The sequence below is a fragment of the Myxine glutinosa genome, chromosome 12 (assembly GCF_964187855.1).
Source record: "Myxine glutinosa chromosome 12, kmMyxGlut1.1, whole genome shotgun sequence".
In the NCBI taxonomy this organism is placed as follows: Eukaryota; Metazoa; Chordata; class Myxini; order Myxiniformes; family Myxinidae; genus Myxine; species Myxine glutinosa.
In genome coordinates this window covers 15,854,392-15,872,986 of record NC_136272.1, presented here as the reverse complement: position 1 = coordinate 15,872,986, position 18,595 = coordinate 15,854,392, and the positions used below count along the sequence as shown (strand labels likewise).

At 47.4% G+C, this 18,595-nt stretch overlaps 1 protein-coding gene across 4 annotated transcripts in view; it reads right to left on the bottom strand.

The window, feature by feature from the left end:
* Window positions 1-18,534, bottom strand: part of LOC137438180 (putative adenosylhomocysteinase 3) — an 83,968-nt gene extending 65,434 nt beyond the window's left edge. For 3 of the 4 annotated variants that reach the window (XM_068133199.2, XM_068133198.2, XM_068133200.2), the window contains exon 1: window positions 18,419-18,508. In XM_068133199.2, coding sequence (XP_067989300.2) covers window positions 18,419-18,478 — 60 coding nt within the window. In that variant the 5' untranslated portion in view covers window positions 18,479-18,508. Of the gene's footprint in view, window positions 1-18,418 lie in introns of all 4 variants that reach the window. The other variant, XM_068133197.2, reaches the window with a different exon arrangement.
* Between the last annotated feature and the right edge of the window lie 61 nt (window positions 18,535-18,595).

The window sequence follows — 18,595 nt, the reverse complement described above, 5'->3', positions numbered from 1 at the left end:
AGGGCGGACCGATTCCATCTGGGGCGGAGCTAACGAGCCGAGGGCGTGTCACTCCCCGCCGGATATACGTGGCGACTTAGCGGACGTGACGAGAGATGCGCCCCCAGCTGGAGAAAGAAGTACCTGCGCGCGCTGAGTCAGAGGCGCCCCGCCTGAGAAAGAACGTTGCCTGCGATCGCTGAGAGGAAGCGAACCCGCCTGGGAAAGAACGTTACCTCCGAGCGCTGTGACCTCCCCGCATCTTTGGACCGGACCGAACCGTGTGGATTCTGCCTTGAGCCAAGAGTGCACCTTGAGCCATCGCTACTTGCCTTTCCTTGCCATCAATCCCCGTGTGAGTCAGCCGTTGTCCCGTTTACCTGTCGTCTGTCCGGGGTTAAGATAAGCCTGTGTCTAAGTGCCCATCTTTTCTGTGCTTTACCTCTAGCCCCTGTAATCTAACCTTTTCCGTACGAATATAATTGAGAATCGAAACATTGGTGTCTGTCATTATAATCCAGCCGTGTGTCTTCTTTTTCCTTATTGATCCAGCGTAGCGCGGCTCCGTCAACGTTCGAGTACAATCGGGTAATTTGTGCGGACACGACGGCCATTCCGCTCGGCCCACCTTAACATCAAAGTCGTGTCTGTAACAATTGGTGTCAGGAGTGGGATTCGGACCCGGGACTAAATTAGTTAGGCCCAAATTTTGGGAGGGAAAATCGATTCGGAGCGCGTACTGCGCTCGACAAAATCGATCCGGAGCACGGTCCCGCGGTTACTGCGCTCGACGAAATTATAACAGCAAAATTTGGATTTGTGTTACGAAACTCGAATTTTGAAAGTCGCGCTATGGCGGATCAAGACGGCTGGGGTCCGGTAGGGGAGAGTGAAGCAGGGTCGGTCCAGGACCAAATTGAGACACGTGAGGAGAGCGAAACAGCGGGGGTAGCAGACGCGCGAAATGGCGCCTCGCACATAGCTACGGCGGCCGCACCCGCTGCACAAGTGGGAGGGATGGCCCAAATGCAGGCCCTCATGGAGCAATTTATGATGCAAATGACGGCCCTTATGGAAAAGAATAGTGAGCAAATAGGGGTAATGGGGAAACGGATGGATGCTCGGAGTGAGCAATTGGGGGTAATGGGAAACCAATTGGGGGTAATGGGAAACGAAATGGGGGTAATGAGGGACGAAGCGAGGGGTACCAGTGAGGGATTAGACAATAATTTTAAGGGATTAGACAATAATTTTAAGGGATTAGACAATAATTTTAAGGGATTAGACATGAAATTTGGGAAATTAGACGATAGATTAGGGGAAATACAGGAGGGGTTAACGGGGGTAGAAAACAGAATGGCCGCTCAAGAGAATCAAATGGAAGGGATGCAAAAAGGGTTAGAGGGGTTAGAAAACACCATGGAAGGCAAATTGAGGGACATGAGGGACCAAGCGGAAAGGGAAGTTAAACAAATGGGGCAGCAGATAGAGGGGGTCAGAATGGGGGTAGAAACCAAACTGGATGCTCACAGGGAGGAGATGGAGCAGATGAGGGTGGCATCTGGGCAGGAGATGCAAGTGATGGGAGAGGAGATCAGAAAAGGAGTGAGTGAGGAGGTCGGAGGAGTGCGCGAGGAGGTGAGGCACTGTAAGGAGCACATGGAGAAGGAGGTGAGAAAGGGGACTGTAAAGTTACAAGGGGGCATAGAGGTCCTGACGCAGGAGGTGGAACAGCTGACGGAGGGACAAAAAGGACTAACGGAGCAGGTTCAAAGGAACACTGCGGTACTAGGAGGTTTAAAAGCGACACAGAAAGAACTAAAAGATGACTTGGTAGCGACGAAGAGGGAATGTCAGATGGTACGTAAGGGACTGACAACGAGGCTGGACGAGGTGATAGAGGTAATGGAGACGAAGGACCGGCAGGTGAGGACGCACATGGAAACGGTCAAGGTAGCCTTGGAGGACGAGCTTGAGGAGACGTACCGGGGAATAAAAGAGGTGAAGCACAAATTAGAAGAAGTGGAAGAAGGGATGAGCGAAATTAAGAAGCGACGGAGAGGGGATAAGAAAGAGATAAAAGAGGAGATAAAAGAATTGGTCCAAAGTCTGTGTTTGGATCGTGATGATGTGCTCATTAACCGGATGAGGGATTCGCAGGTGATGGAGGAGAAGCGAAGAGGAAGAGGACCCGGTGTAAGTGGTGACCAATATGGTCGTGCGTATGATGCGCCAGGGGATTTAAGAAGCTTGGGGGTCGAGATGGACCCGGGTGTTCGTGAGAGGCCGTTGGTGAAGTGTGCGACAGGTCTGGTGTGCGAAAAAGGAGGTGTGCGAGAAAGTCCGACTCTGGGGTGTGTGAGGAAAAAGTGCGTGCCAAGGAGTGAGGGTGCTGGCGAGAGTGAGTCGGTCGTAGCGCGGGTGCGAGGAAGCACATGGAAGCGCGGTGTGGTAAGTGTTACAGAGGGTGTGATGGGAGAGTGTGCGCGAGAAAGGTGTGTGACGGACAGGTGCATGGGGAAAGAGTGCGCTGTCAAAGGCAAGGAAGAATGCACACCTGTGGTGAGTGTTACAGAGGGTGTAACGGGAGAGTGTGCGCGAGAAAGGTGTGTGACGGACAGGTGCATGAGGAAAGAGTGCGCTGTCAAGAGTAAGGGTGAGTGCGCTGTCAGGAATGGAGGTGAAAGTAGGGAGAGTGACATGGAGCGTGAGTTAGTTGTGACAGGTGAGCGAGGATGTACACCTGGGATGGAAGGATGCACACCTGGAATGGTAGAGCGTGAGTGGGAATGCACGCTGGAGTTGGTGGTGAGGCACGTGGTTGGGTGTGCGAATGAGGCCACACCTGTGATTGTCACAGAGGAGGTGACCGAGGAGGGGGCGCGAAGAGGTGTATTGGTGAGGTGTGCGAACAACGAATGTGTGCCAAAGTGTTCGGTGGTCAGGTGTGTGACCAAGGCTGTGAGTGGAATGGGTGTACCTGGGTGTGTAAGGAAAGGTACGAGGAGCATGGGCACAGCTGGATGTGTGAGCAAGGAACGGGCTGCGGGGTGTAAGCGTCCAGGTGAAGCATCGACGTTAGACGGGGTAGAGTTTAGAACGACTTATAGCCGAGTCGGGCCCTCGGTGCGTGCTGGGCCTCGCTTCGAACGGCCGCGTCCAGGCTCCACTAGGCGGAGCTGGCAGCCCGATAGGAAGGGTCGTTATGGCGACCACGTTTTGTTGAGACGTGCCGGCAGGTCGAGATCGGGACATTGGATGGCTCCACGCCGAGGTGATGCGTGGGATCTCGGCCCGGGTAAGCCCCCGTCCCTGCACCGAGTGCCGGACGCATCCAGCCGCTGGCACAAAACAACCAGCATCCATTGCTTGGCTTTACGAAGCCGGGCTTTGGACAGGGATTGGCGCACCGAGAGGTATTAGTGAGTCGACTGGGTGATGAGGTTAGTGTTTTGGACCCAAAATTAGAGAAAAACAAAATTTGATGATTGGCAAGGGATTGGCAGTAATGATTGGCAGATGATGGGCAGTGATTGGCAAATTTTTGATTTATTGAAATTTGATGTGCAAAATTGGTAGTGAGAGACCCCCGATGTGGTGGGATGGCAAATCCACCATCCTTCCCATGGGGGCAAAGGAGCTATAGTTTATGGGGTGTATGGCAGTGAAAACTAGCCCGGGTGGGTTAGGTTATATGTGTAGGGATCTAGAAAGATGACATTAGGTGACGTTAAGATTAGTTAGTGACTCATACCTGTAGTGGGGACGCAGGTAGATTAGTATGGATGATAATGACGTGGGAGCGCAATAGTTTAAAGGGACGACTGGGAAGCGCAAGTTTCAGAAGGGAGTAGTTAGCTGAGATGATGCCGTGTGTGTGAGGATGGAACAGGTGTGATTGCACAGGTGTGCAATTGGACAGGTGTGTGGAGCAGTGTATGAGTAGTGAGTGTGTGGATCAGCGCGAATGCGCTTGGGGAGAGAAGGGTGCAGGTGGCACCAGGTGTGAGAGCACAGGTGTGCAGGTACAGGTGTGTGGAGAGAGTTGGAGTAAGTGGTACGGAGTGGTGTGCATGGTGCGAAGGTGTGAATGGGGGAAGAGTGGACCCCCATCACGGATACCCGGGGCGGGTAGTGTAAGTGTTAGGTAGAGGGTACAGGTAAATTGTGGTTGGATATTGGCATCTGTGGTGCGGTTGCAGAATGGTGTTGTGAATGGGTGCATTAGTGTTGTGGAAATGGCTGGGCGTGTAGCCTGTTAGTGTGTGTAGTTGGTTGGGCACTCCACCCCTGTGAGGATGTCGGCCAGGTGAGGCCGCAGGTGGGCTCTGGGAGCCGGTAGAGTTGTGGATGGGGCCCGAGGATCCGGAGGACGGACCCGGGTAGCCCAGTGCCAGAGAGGGCACCGAGTGGGGAGAGCGCCAGAGGGCCTTCCCCAAGTAGTTAGGTTAGCGTAAGGAGCAGGTAAGCTCGGAGGCAACTGCAGTGGTGGAGGTGTGCAGGTGGGTAGACCCGCTGGGAGAGGTACACGCCGCAGCCCAGAAATGGTGCGAGGGCACCGGGAGATGAATCGGGGGAGTGAGACCCCAAATTGAAGAGCACCACAGTTTGGCCAATGGGAATTGGTTTTTAGAACCCATAGTGTAAGCGGGCCAATGGGTTGGCCGGAGAAAGACCCCGGGTAGTGTAAAGTTGTTAAAGTCATTTAGGAAATAGTTAGGATTGATGAACCTGTCGCACCATACGCAGCCACTTACCTGTGGTGATGATGATGACTCCACACCTGTGTTTTCTTTGTTTTGTTGCAGGAAATGAGAATTGCTGTGTGGATTTGTGAGACGCATCACGACGTGGATGAGACATTGGGGTGATTCCATCTCTCCCTCCCTAGGAGGGACTGATGATGAATTGGTAATGGCAAATTTTGATGTTCAGTTGGAGATGGCAAATTTTGATGAGAGTTGAAAATGGAAAATTTGATTGGTTAGGAGGGAGAGAAGACGAATTTGGTTTATGGGAGGAACGGGGAAGACAGTAGGGATGTTTGTTGATTTGTAAAGTAGATGTTTATGAGTGGTGTTGTGTTGTGTGGATACAGTAAGGGGTAAGGGAGGGGCCATGTAGGTTACCTGGTGGGGGGGGGCGTACGATAGGAACGTACCTGTCTCACCTGGTTCCCATGTGCCCCCAGTGTGCATTACCTTATATTGCGTGCACTTTTGCGCCCTTACCACCTTACTCACTTGTCTGCTTCTTTTGTCTCCCGCCTCCGAGGATCTGGCTTTGGGGTAGAGAGAGAGGAGAGAGAGGTGCTGGCTACGCAGTTGTGGGCCTGCACTTTCGCTGTTGGCTGCCTGGATCGATACACCATATGGACCGCAATGTTTGTGGCCACCCACAATGGACCGCAGTTCGTTTGCGGCCAAGCACCACCCGTTGATGGACCTATGGGTCAACGTGGCACCTATGCCATACAGGTGAACCACTAATAGTTAACACCACTGAAGGCCACACGAAGAGCAAGAGACACCTGCAGGGTTAGGGGTTGTCGAATTTATTTTTATTCCCATGAACAATGGTGACTGCACCGGATGGTGCTGACTGTGTGGTGGGGTGGTGCTTTTGATGCTGGGAAAGGGTGCTCTGCACGTTATTAAAGGCCGTCGGCCACAGAGCACTCGTGGGTTGGTGTATCGATGCTGGCAAGCGCGCTCTCTCTATGCATAACATCTGCATGTGTTCCTCCAAAAACAGGTCCTGGATCGTAGTGTAAATAGCAGCGTAGTCGTGTAAATAATGCTCCCTACCGGCTGTATGTTTAGTTTGCGAATTCTTTCCGGATTCGGTTATCCTGTGGGTGTGTTTCTGTGAGGAGAAGGGTGCAACGTCGCAGGGGGACATATTTACTCATTTGTGAATATCTGTAAAACTGTCGCACTCAGGGTAGAGTTAATAGTAGAGGGAACTACATTGCGTGCCACACTAAAGTAGGTAAAAATTTATCGGGTCGGGACGCCCCGAGGGTAGAGAAGGGTGCAATGTTGTGAATATGGAATTTGGCCTCCATATCCGCTTGTAAATATTCCCCTATTTTCCCCAATACTCCCCAATCCCCCATTCCCTAGTCCCATTGTCTGTAAACAACAATCAGTAGAGCCGACCTTCCCCTTATTCCCCCATTAAATGTCGTGCCCAGGTCCACCGCACCACACGTAGACAACTTTCGGACATCTTGCTAGTTATTCTTAGTCTATGTCAGTTAAGGCCTCGTTTCCATTAATTATGACTCTTCGTTGCACCAGAATGTGATTATATGGCACCAGTAGTGAGTTTAGGACCTTTCCCATACCTCCTTCCATCTTCCATACCTCCTTCCATCTTCTTCCACAACTATAACTACAACAACAGAGGAGATGGGGGCGGCGCGGCGGCGCGGGGGAGGATGCGTCCTCACACCGGCTCGGCGCTCCACGGGGTTACCAGAGGGGCTGGCTGTCAGCTCCTCGTCAAGGGCGGAGCCTGGTAACCCCCCCGCACCCAATCAGAAGGGCGGACCGATTCCATCTGGGGCGGAGCTAACGAGCCGAGGGCGTGTCACTCCCCGCCGGATATACGTGGCGACTTAGCGGACGTGACGAGAGATGCGCCCCCAGCTGGAGAAAGAAGTACCTGCGCGCGCTGAGTCAGAGGCGCCCCGCCTGAGAAAGAACGTTGCCTGCGATCGCTGAGAGGAAGCGAACCCGCCTGGGAAAGAACGTTACCTCCGAGCGCTGTGACCTCCCCGCATCTTTGGACCGGACCGAACCGTGTGGATTCTGCCTTGAGCCAAGAGTGCACCTTGAGCCATCGCTACTTGCCTTTCCTTGCCATCAATCCCCGTGTGAGTCAGCCGTTGTCCCGTTTACCTGTCGTCTGTCCGGGGTTAAGATAAGCCTGTGTCTAAGTGCCCATCTTTTCTGTGCTTTACCTCTAGCCCCTGTAATCTAACCTTTTCCGTACGAATATAATTGAGAATCGAAACATTGGTGTCTGTCATTATAATCCAGCCGTGTGTCTTCTTTTTCCTTATTGATCCAGCGTAGCGCGGCTCCGTCAACGTTCGAGTACAATCGGGTAATTTGTGCGGACACGACGGCCATTCCGCTCGGCCCACCTTAACATCAAAGTCGTGTCTGTAACAATATATATATAAGATATATATATATATAGATATATATATATATATATATATATATATATATAGATAGATAGATAGATAGATATATATATATATATATATATATATATATATATATATATATATATATATATATATATATATATATATATATATAGAGATATATATAGAGATATATATATATTATATATATATAGAGATATATATATATATAGAGATATATATATATATATATATACAGTCATCCCTCGCTATATCGCGGTTCACTTTTCGCGGATTCGGTACATCGCGGTTTTTTCTCGCTAGTATATGTAAAATTATATCGCGGATTTTTCGCTACGCGGGATTTTGCGGTATAAATGTATTTTTATATACTATTATTTTAAATATTTTTGTGGTAAAATAAGCATTTTCTAGCCTAAAAAATAAAAAAACGTAAAGAAATAAGAAAAATACAGTATTTAAAACATATTACAAGAAATAAAATACTGTACATAGTGTACAGTAGAAGGGTAGACAAAGAGTCGTGCGTATGGAAAACGCCAGTACATTCATCATCGTCATCACCTTCATCGTCATCAGTACTGCACAGCTAATTCATCATCATCTTCATCACGCAAGTTGTAGTATTGAAGAGCCGGGGCTCTTGCTTGATACGGACGAAATGACGGGCAAGACACAAACTCGTCCGAGAAGATATTTATTCTCAAAACCAACTCGGGAACACTGAAAAGCCCATTTATCGGGCTGCATTATAAAGCACAACCAGAACCGAAAGCCACGCCTCTCAAGCGTGGCGTGCTTCGGTGAATCGGTGGTCACGTGATCAACAGGTGTAGCTGATTATACCCGCAAAGCGCGGCACGCTTTAGCGGTCACGTGACCAGCCACTCTCGCGCCGGGAATCCCCGCCGGTGACGTCACCGGCTGGAGCAAGGAGATTCTGATGCTGGTCTTGCTTGGGTAACCCATGGGTAGCTACAGTATCTTCAATGGTGAGTACCCATTAGAATTTTATATGTTGTTAAAATTACGTATGTTTAAGAGTGTAAAAAGTGTTTAAGAGTATAGGAAGTGTTTATAAGAGAATGGGAAAGGTTAATAAGAGTGTGGGGAGTTCATAATGCTTTAAAATATATATTAAAAAAAAATATATATATGGTCGCTACTTCGCGGATTTTCGTTTATCGCGGGGGATTCTGGAACGTAACCCCCGCGATAAACGAGGGTTCACTGTATATATATATATATATATATATATAATATATATATATATATATATATATATAATATATATATATATATATATATATATATATATATAAATATATATATATATATATATATAGATATATATATATATATATATATATATATATATATATAGATATATATATAGATATATATATATATATATATATATAGATATATATAGATATATATAGATATATATAGATATATATATAGATATATATAGATATATATAGATATATATATAGATATATATATATATATATATATATATATATATATATATATATATATATATACAGTGGAACCTTGACTTACGAGTTTAATTTGTTCCGTGACCGAGCTCGTAACTCAAATTGCTCGTATCTCAAATCAAATTTCCCCATTGAAATGCATTGAAATGCTATTAATCCGTTCCAGCCCCCAAAAAACCACACCAATTTTTTTTTGTTACGTGTTTTTAAATAAGAAAAATGTACTTTATAAATAACAAATAATGTATAAACAAGCACGACCTCGTATATACTGTACATAATAAAAGACAATGTAAAGAAATAAACTGGTTTTATTAAGTGTATTTACCTTGAAGATCAGACGAAGATGCTGGCGGAGGTGGAGGGGGGGATAACTTTTGCCTTTTTCGCCACACTTTCCTCGCTTTCACTTGCAGGGCGTTTAAAGAAAAACCTGTCCAACGAGGTTTGTTTCTTCCTCCCTTCAAATGTTTCGAAAATGAGTGAGGCAAGTGTCGTTACACAGCGCCAACGCCAAAATACCGAAATGCGAAAACTAAAATGCAGCGCTATACGTTAGAGATACTGTACGTGCACGGCAGGCAAGATAACCACGTGACCAGAACCCACCTGGCGGCAAAACTCAAAATAACCGAAATGCGAAAACTAAAATGCAGCGCTATACGATAGAGATACTGTACGTGCACGGCAGGCAAGATAACCACGTGACCAGAACCAACCTGGCGGCAAAACTCAAAATAACCGAAATGCAAAAACTAAAATGCAGCGCTATACGATAGAGATACTGTACGTGCACGGCAGGCAAGATAACCACGTGACCAGAACCCACCTGGCGGCAAAACTCAAAATAACCGAAATGCGAAAACTAAAATGCAGCGCTATACGAATAGAGATACTGTACGTGCACGGCAGGCAAGATAACCACGTGACCAGAACCCACCTGGCGGCAAAACTCAAAATAACCGAAATGCGGAAAACTAAAATGCAGCGCTATACGATAGAGATACTGTACGTGCACGGCAGGCAAGATAACCACGTGACCAGAACCCACCTGGCGGCAAAACTCAAAATAACCGAAATGCGAAAACTAAAATGCAGCGCTATACGATAGAGATACTGTACGTGCACGGCAGGCAAGATAACCACGTGACCAGAACCCACCTGGCGGCAAACTCAAAATAACCGAAATGCGAAAACTAAAATGCAGCGCTATACGACAAAGATACTGTACTTGAACGGCAAGATAACCACGTGACCGGGTGGCGAAAGCTCGTAACTCGGATCTCGGCTCGCATCTCAAAGCAATAAACCGCCGGAGCGACGGCTCGTATCTCGAAAAAACTCGTAAGTTGGGGCACTCGTAAGTCAAGGTTCCACTGTATATATATATATATATATATATATATAATATATATATATATATATATATATATATATATATATATATACAGTGGAACCTTGACTTACGAGTTTAATTCGTTCTGTGACCGAGCTCGTAACTCAAATTGCTCGTATCTCAAATCAAATTTCCCCATTGAAATGCATTGAAATGCTATTAATCCGTTCCAGCCCGCCAAAAACCACCCAATTTTTTTTTTAATATACAGTATATATAAAAATATCTCGCGCTTTATATTTCACCTGTATGCAGCATACAAGTTGGCAGGATAGCCTGGACTGGAGGTACGCACACTTGACTCTAAAGTCTAAACTGTCCAGCCTGGGTTTGAATCCTGACCCAGCTATAACCTGTCATGGGTGAATCACAGGCAGGGTGATTCATCAATGTGTGTACCGCTAACTGGGCGCCCCGTTTGCGTCCCATTAGTTGTTGGATGTTAAGGATCTCACCGTGTTTCCACAAAGAGAAGGCGAGCTATCGCCGGCACTCTGAACAAGTTGTGGCCTGGCATGCTCTTCTCCTCTGCCGTTATATACGTCCTCCTCGGCACCTCGCTCATGTTTTTCGACGATTGCGTGTTTTATATCCAAGCACATCATCCTCTTCTTCTTCTCAGTACCGTGTTTTCCACAAAGAGAAGGCGAGCTATCGCCGGCACTCTGAACAAGTTGACGGCAGAGATACTGTACTTGCACGGCAAGATAACCACGTGACCAGACCCACCTGGCGGCGTAAACTCAAAATAACCAACATGCGAAAACAAAAATGCAGCGCTATACGACAGAGATACTGTACTTGCACGGCAAGATAACCACGTGACCGGGTGGCGAAAGCTCGTAACTCGGATCTCGGCTCGCATCTCAAAGCAATAAACCGCCCGAGCGATGGCTCGTATCTCGAAAAACTCGTAAGTTGGGGCACTCGTAAGTCAAGGTTCCACTGTATATATATATATATATATATATATATATATATATATATATATATATATATATATATATATATATATATATAGTTGCGGATCTCAACGTCGGCCCTTTTTCCCCCTTACAAAGGGGGGATTAATCCCCTTGTCTACGACTGACCGACGTGAGTCCTGAAGCTGCCCAGCTCCCTCCAGAGAGGCAGGTGAGCAACCTCGTTCGAGACCGTGGACAAGATGTTATTTTGCCGAGCGGATGGCAGCCCGCGGCTCGAACCGTTAGCAATTACTAGACCCGACTCTGAACGTTGGCCAAAATCGCGCCACAGGTACTCAATGGGGAAATCACAAAGACGATCGGATGTGAGGAAATCAGAAGGGAAGAAGAACAAATATAATTTATTACTAATATTTACAAGACCAAAAAAACCAAGGAAGAAGGAAAAAATACGAAAATAAATTACAGAAGAGGCAGACACAGTGCAAATATTAACTTATCTAAACAGGCTTAACTTTCTACCCAGGGACAACACGAAGGACAGACGACAATCAGACCTACATGGGGAAAGAAGCAGGAATGAATGGCAGGAGGTGGATGGCTGGACGGATGAGGAGGTGGGACCACTGGTGTGAAGGATGCGGGTCCGGTTGGTGCGATCACGCGGCTCGAGGTGAGCAGCCGCCGACCCTCCTCAATCGTATCCGCCCGGCGGCGTTGTTTCGTAGCCGCGGCCGAAACCGCTGTCAAAGCTCAAAGCTGCGGTGGTCTCAAAGCTGCGGTGGTCTCAAGCTGCGGTGGTCTCAAGCTGCGGTGGTCTCAAAGCTGCGGTGGTCTCAAAGCTGCGGTTGGTCTCAAAGCTGCGGTGGTCTCAAAGCTGCGGTTGTCTCAAAGCTGCGGTTGTCTCAAAGCTGCGGTTGTCTCAAAGCTGCGGTGGTCTCAAAGCTGCGGTTGGTTCAGCTGCGGTGGACTCCTTCAGGTCAACTCTACGTGCATCTCAGCTCCTCCTCAACTGAACTGATGTGGGGGCTCCGCGTGACGGGTTATATAACCACGCCCTAGAATCTTCTTGAACCTCCCCGAAGTTTCTTTCCTCCGCCCTCTCAGGCCAAACCCCTCATGCTTGGTTGGTTGATCGGGGGCTGGCTCACTCCTCCTTCTCATGACGAGGTGGAGACACGCCTTTCTTCTCCGAGCTGACCGCGTGCGTAATGGCGGCAAATGCAGTGGCAATGAAAGGGAATCTATCTTATTGCAATTCGGTGCAATGCAGTGTCAATTAATGGGAGACAGAGCCTTAACTAATACACATCATAAGGAAAGAACTATTTAGAAGGGTATATGATTTTCGACGTGCATGCGATGGATTAACTAAGGGGGACGACCTTTGATCTTTATACTTAAGGGAGGTATTTACAAGGAATCATTACACTACTTACAGAGGGTGATATTTCCTAAAACAACACAGGATTCTCAAATCCGCAACACTGCACCCTCATCCTCCAGACACATCCCGGCCTATAAAACTTTAACTTAGTGTGGCACGTAGGTGTAGTTCCTCTACAATTAACTGACCCTGAGTGTGACAGTTTTAAAACACAAATAAGTATGACCCTCTGCTGCATTGCACCCTACCTAACAGATTCACGCCCACAGGATAACCGAATTGCGGAATGGTTTTCAAACTAAACATGTACGGTGGGGAGCATTATTTACAAGTGCCGCTAATTGAACTATTTACAAAACGCCACCCAGGACCTGTGATTTTTCTTTTGGGGGGGGGGGGGAAGACAGCCTGCGCTGCGACGCACCAGCACCAACAAAGAGCACCATAAAGCACCAAAAAGCCCAATAAAGCACCAGTCAGTGCACACTGCACAGTCACCACAGTTTAAAAAAAAAAATCCCCTGCTGGTGGTCTTGCTCTTCGGCTCCCTCTGCTGGCCGTTGTTCTTCCAGATGTTGTCAACTTGTTCTTCTTGCTGGCAGCCTATTTGGACATAAAACAAAAGCACAACCGTGTCCACTGTTTTTTTTATTTATGGCCCACAGGGGCTGACTATGGGTGGCTCACCTGTGTGGCATAGGTGCCACGTCACCGAGGTCCGCAAGCAAAATCTTGGGCCATCGTGGCCGGTCCCAGCAGAGGGGCCATGCCCCAACCCGTGGGGTCCATGAGTGGTGCCCAGCCACAGACATGTGGTCCATAAGTGGTGCATCGATGCAGGCAGCTGGTTGCGGGGGTTCGGGCACACAATGGCGGACTCCCGCATGCTCCCCTCAGTGCCCAAAGAGCACGATCCATGGGTTGGGGAAGGAAGACAGAGACGACAGGTTAGCGAGGGGTAAGGTCACAAGGGTACACATCAATAAAGGCAATGCAAGGTGAGGTGCGCCTGGAGACCGAGCGGAGAAAAGCTCGTCCCTATCGTACGTCACCCCACCCGTCACTTGTTCTACCCTTGCCCCTTACCCCCCGTATGTACAAAAATCTACACCTTTACAAATCCGTCACTACGTCTCGTCCTCCCCATATTTCCCCTATACCAAATTCGTCACAATCCCACTAATCCAAAATTTGCCATCACCAATTCATCATCAATCCCTCTTAAGGAGGAAGCGATGGAACATCAGCACAATGTCACACCCACGTCATGATGCGTCTCACAATCCAAAACACTTGCACAGAAAAATCATAAAAACATGGTATGGTGTGTTGTTTCGTCACCTCAGGTGAGTGGATGTAGATGGTTCAAGGAGATTTCAATCCTAACTACCTTCTAAATGACTTTAATACACTTTACACTACCCGGGGTCTTTCCCTGCCAAACCATTGGCCAACTTACTCGATGGGTTCTACCAACCAATTCCCATTGACCAAACTGTGGTGCTTCATCAATTTGGGGTCTCACTCCCCCGGTTCAACTCCCTGTGCCTTTGCACAATTTCAGGACTGGGTCGTGTGGCTCTCTCCCAGCAGGTCTACCCACCTGCACACCTCCACCACTGCAGTTGCCTCCGAGCTTACCTGCTCCTTACCTAACCTATCTAACTGGGGAAGGCCCTCCTTGGCGCTTACCCCACTCGGTGCCCTCTCTGGCACTGGGCTACCCGGGTCCGTCCTCCGGATCCTCGGGCCCCATGCACAACTCTACCGGCTCCCAGAGCTCACCTGCGGCCTCACCTGGCCAACATCCTCACAGTGGCGGAGTGCCCATTTAACTACACACACTAACAGCCCACACGCCCAGCCATTTCTACGTCACTAATGCACCCATCCAAACACCATTTTTTTTTTATTTTTTTTTTTTTGTATACTGAATCGAGGCTCGTGAAAGAGCTAACATTTACTTCACAAACAAATCGACCAGACAAACAAAATACACAAAAAGAGGGAGCGGAAGACAAGATGGGGAGAAAAGGGGAAGCACACAAACACAACATCCGAGAGCAGGGAGATGTGTGGAAGGGAGAGGGCCCGGGGGGAGGAGGCATGGGAAGGGGGGTGCGGGGGAAGGAGAAGTATAAAGCACAAGGACACCAAGGACTTCCAGGACAGAAGTTGGTATTTCAAAAAGGGGAATTGGGGTGAAATTTGCGGGGGTAGAAAAGATCAAGGTTTTGGATGGGGGAAGATAAGAGATGGTGGTGAACAGCTGTTTTAAAGACTTGGAGGGTGGAGTGGGATTGAAGAGAGTGAGGGAGTTTGTTCCAGAGGCGGGAGAAAAGAGGAATGAAGGAGTGAAGGTGAGCAGAGAGTCTTGATTTTGGCAGTTTAACCAAAAGAGGGTTGCAGGCAGATCTTGTGCGACCTGTAGGAATATTTGCGGGACAGAGCCCAGAGAGAGCTGGGGGGGCAAGGCCAGAGAGGAGTCGGTAGAAGACGGAAAGACCACCAACCTGCCTGCGGTGAGTGAGTGAGTGAGAGGCCCTTGGAGTTAGCTTCATCGCGGGAGATTCCAATGATTCTGAATGCTTTGGTTTCAACAGCGCGAAGGCGAGCTAGGTGTGAGGCAGGAGCACCAGCCCAGAGGGGAGAGCAGTATTCCATTGAGCTGCGGATGAAAGCCTTGCATGTGGTGAGGAGCTCAGGTGTGCCAAGGAAGGACTTCGCACGACGGAGGATGCCCAGTCGGCGACTGGCTTTGGAGGCCAGATTTGAAATGTGGTTTTCCCAAGAAAGATCATGGCAGATAGTGAGACCCAAAAGTTTGAGCGACAGAACTTCTTGGAGAGGATTGTTGAGAAAGTAGATGGGAGGGTTGTCCAGTCGATCTTTTCAGAGAGACATCGTTAGAGTGTGAGATTTGTCAGGATTGAAAGACATGTTCCACTTGTTTGACCAGTCTGTGATTTTGTCCAAGTCTTCAGAGAGTGAGGAGGCTGCAGACTGCCGATCTGAGGGATGAGGAATGGAGCGGCAGAGAGTGGAGTCATCAGCAAAGAGATAGAGAGGATTTTCAAGAGAGTCAGAGAGATCATTGATGAAGACCAGAAAAAGCACGGGGCCCAGAACACTACCTTGGGGAACTCCAGCCTGAACAGGAAGAGGAGATGAGAGAAACCCATTGAGGGCCACACGTTGACGATCCAGGGTAGTTACTTTTTCCACATGCGAAATTTGCATTCATGTTTATTTAAATTATACAATGGACTACAAAATGTAAATGTTTCATGATATTTGTTGTATTATATCACCTTTATCTATCAATATTGTTGAAATGAAGATCAAACAGCTGTATGTTGAAATATGTTGAAAAAGTCAAAACCTTACATGGGGTGTACTTACTTTTTCACGTGACTGTATAAATCTGGATTTAAATTCAATTCAAAAATTGATCCAGACGTCGATTCTCTTTCAAACATTCAAACCGACAGAGGTAGTTATTTATCACAGCATCTGTGGAATTTTCACCCTTTTACTCAACTCAGTTTCGCTGTTATTTGGTGGAGCAAAAAGTCAACTGAGCTTTATAGATGTTTAGATTTTGTCGGACCACAAACTCCACCATTTGGTGAAGTTTCGTGAAGATCGATTTAAAATTGTGACATGTAGGCAACTTAAAGTGAGCTGACAGACAAACAAACACACACAAACACAAACCGGAGTGCTCAACATACTTGACCAAATTTTTTTTTGCCAAGTAACAAACATACTCAAATGCAATACCCTCTCCTCTGGCGAGGACAATAACAGACCAGAGCAACCAATACACTCACTGTACTTCAGAATCTTCGATTTCGCAAAAAACAAAGACGGGATGAAAACACAATTCCACGTTTTGTGGCGGAGGTCATGATTCTCAGCTCAACCAGTCTTCTTCTTCTTCTTAGGTCTAACTCAGATGACGATCCTCAGATTCCAGTCCCCTCCATCAAGCTTTGCGGTGTACAGTTCCTCCGTCTCCAGGTCCGTGCCCTAAAGACCTAAAATCCGCTTACTCAAGGTTAAAAACCGCCATCCAGGTGCTTCACATTAAGGAAGGGTCTTGCATTGAAGCAGACGCTGTCCTGAGGAGAGGATGTCAAGCCGGCTGTCTTGTCTGCTAGCAATCATTCCTGGGCACTGGTATTATCGCGACTCCATATGTATTCCATAGGGGAACGTCAGAGTCAGACACACTTTAAATAATGATTCAACCAACAGACCAAATCCATATATCAAACCATGATCAACCAGGAATTTCCGAAACATCAGACATCCTTTAACAGAAGCTTTGACAAGCGATTTGTTTTGTGCAAATAGGAATATCAATTACACATTGCGATTGGTGAATGGAGTCGAGCCAGTCAGCTAATCAATACCTCACGTCATTGAGGTGGACCGTTAATTACCGTGCCTCACCTCATCACATGACACCTCACTTTAGATGTGGCTCCTTACCTCACAGTGAGGTGGAACGTTAATTACCATGCCTCACCTCATCACATAACACCTCACTTTAGATGTGGCTCTTTACCTCACTGAGGTGGAACGTTAATTACCATGCCTCACTTCATCACATGACACCTCACTTTAGATGTGGCTCCTTACCTCACAGTGAGGTGGAACGTTAATTACCATGCCTCACTTCATCACATGACACCTCACTTTAGATGTGGCTCATGTCATTGAGGTGGCATGTTAATTACCGTTCCTCACCTCATCACATGACACCTCACTTTAGATGTGGCTCTTTACCTCATGTCATTGAGGTGGCAAGTTAATTACCGTTCCTCACCTCATCGCATGACACCTCACTTTAGATGTGGCTCTTTACCTCACGTCATTGAGGTGGAACGTTAATTACCGTTGCTCACCTCATCACGACACCTCACTCTAGATGTGGCTCTTTACCTCATGTCATTGACGTGGCAAGTTAATTACCGTTCCTCACCTCATCGCATGACACCTCACTTTAGATGTGGCTCCTTACCTCACAGTGAGGTGGAACGTTAATTACCATGCCTCACTTCATCACATGACACCTCACTTTAGATGTAGCTCCTTACCTCACAGTGAGGTGGAACGTTAATTACCATACCTCACTTCATCACATGACACCTCACTTTAGATGTGGCGAGTTACCTCCTCATTGAGGTGGAAAGTTAATTACCGTTATTACCTCATCGCATGACACCTCACTTTAGATGTGGCGATTTACCTCGTCATTGAGGTGGAAAGTTAATTACCGTTCTTATTACCTCATCGCATGACACCTCACTTTAGATGTGGCGATTTACCTGTCATTGAGGTGGCACGTTAATTACCGTTCCTCACCTCATCGCATGACACCTCACTTTAGATGTGGCTCTTTACCTCACGTCATTGAGGTAGTACGTTAATTACCATTCCTCACCTGACACCTCACTTTAGATGTGGCTCTTTACCTCACGTCATTGAGGTAGTACGTTAATTACCGTTCCTCACCTCATTGCATGACACCTCACTCGATGTGGTTCTTTACCTCACGTCATCGATGTGGCACGTTAATTACCACAGCTTACCTCATCGAATTCCACCTCAGTTTATATATGGTTATTTACCTCACATCGTCGAGGTACCACGTTAATTACCACACAGCTCACATCAGACTCAGAGCGAATGTCACTTCAATTTTGAGATGGATCTTTACCTCAGATTCCGACACATCATGATCACAGACATCTTCATTCATTTGATTAATTTACAAACCACAGGTTCTTTCCGGAGCTTGTCCTATTGTCGAACTTCAACCTTCGTTTATCATTAATCAATTTTAATCAATCCTCCCCCGTTCTCATAATTAGAGAATTTCACTCAGGGAAAAGGAAAAAAAAAAATCTCCACAGCAACGCGGCGTCTCCATCCCTCCAAATCCGTCACCACGACTTTCACACCTTCGACAACACTCGATCGCAAACGGTCGGTAGCACCACGGACACAACAGGTCACTCGCGGGGCAGACAAACTCACCTTCCGCAGTTTTCCATCTCCTTGTGCTTGAGCACTTGCCGGAGCCTCTTTCTCCGCCATGTTTACCGCACCAGACGTCAGTCGCTTCCAACTCCGCCCACTTTGCGCTTACTACTAGCTCCGCCCATTCAACGTCATCTTCAGGGAAAACACAAAACTTTTCCCCTCAAACTTTTT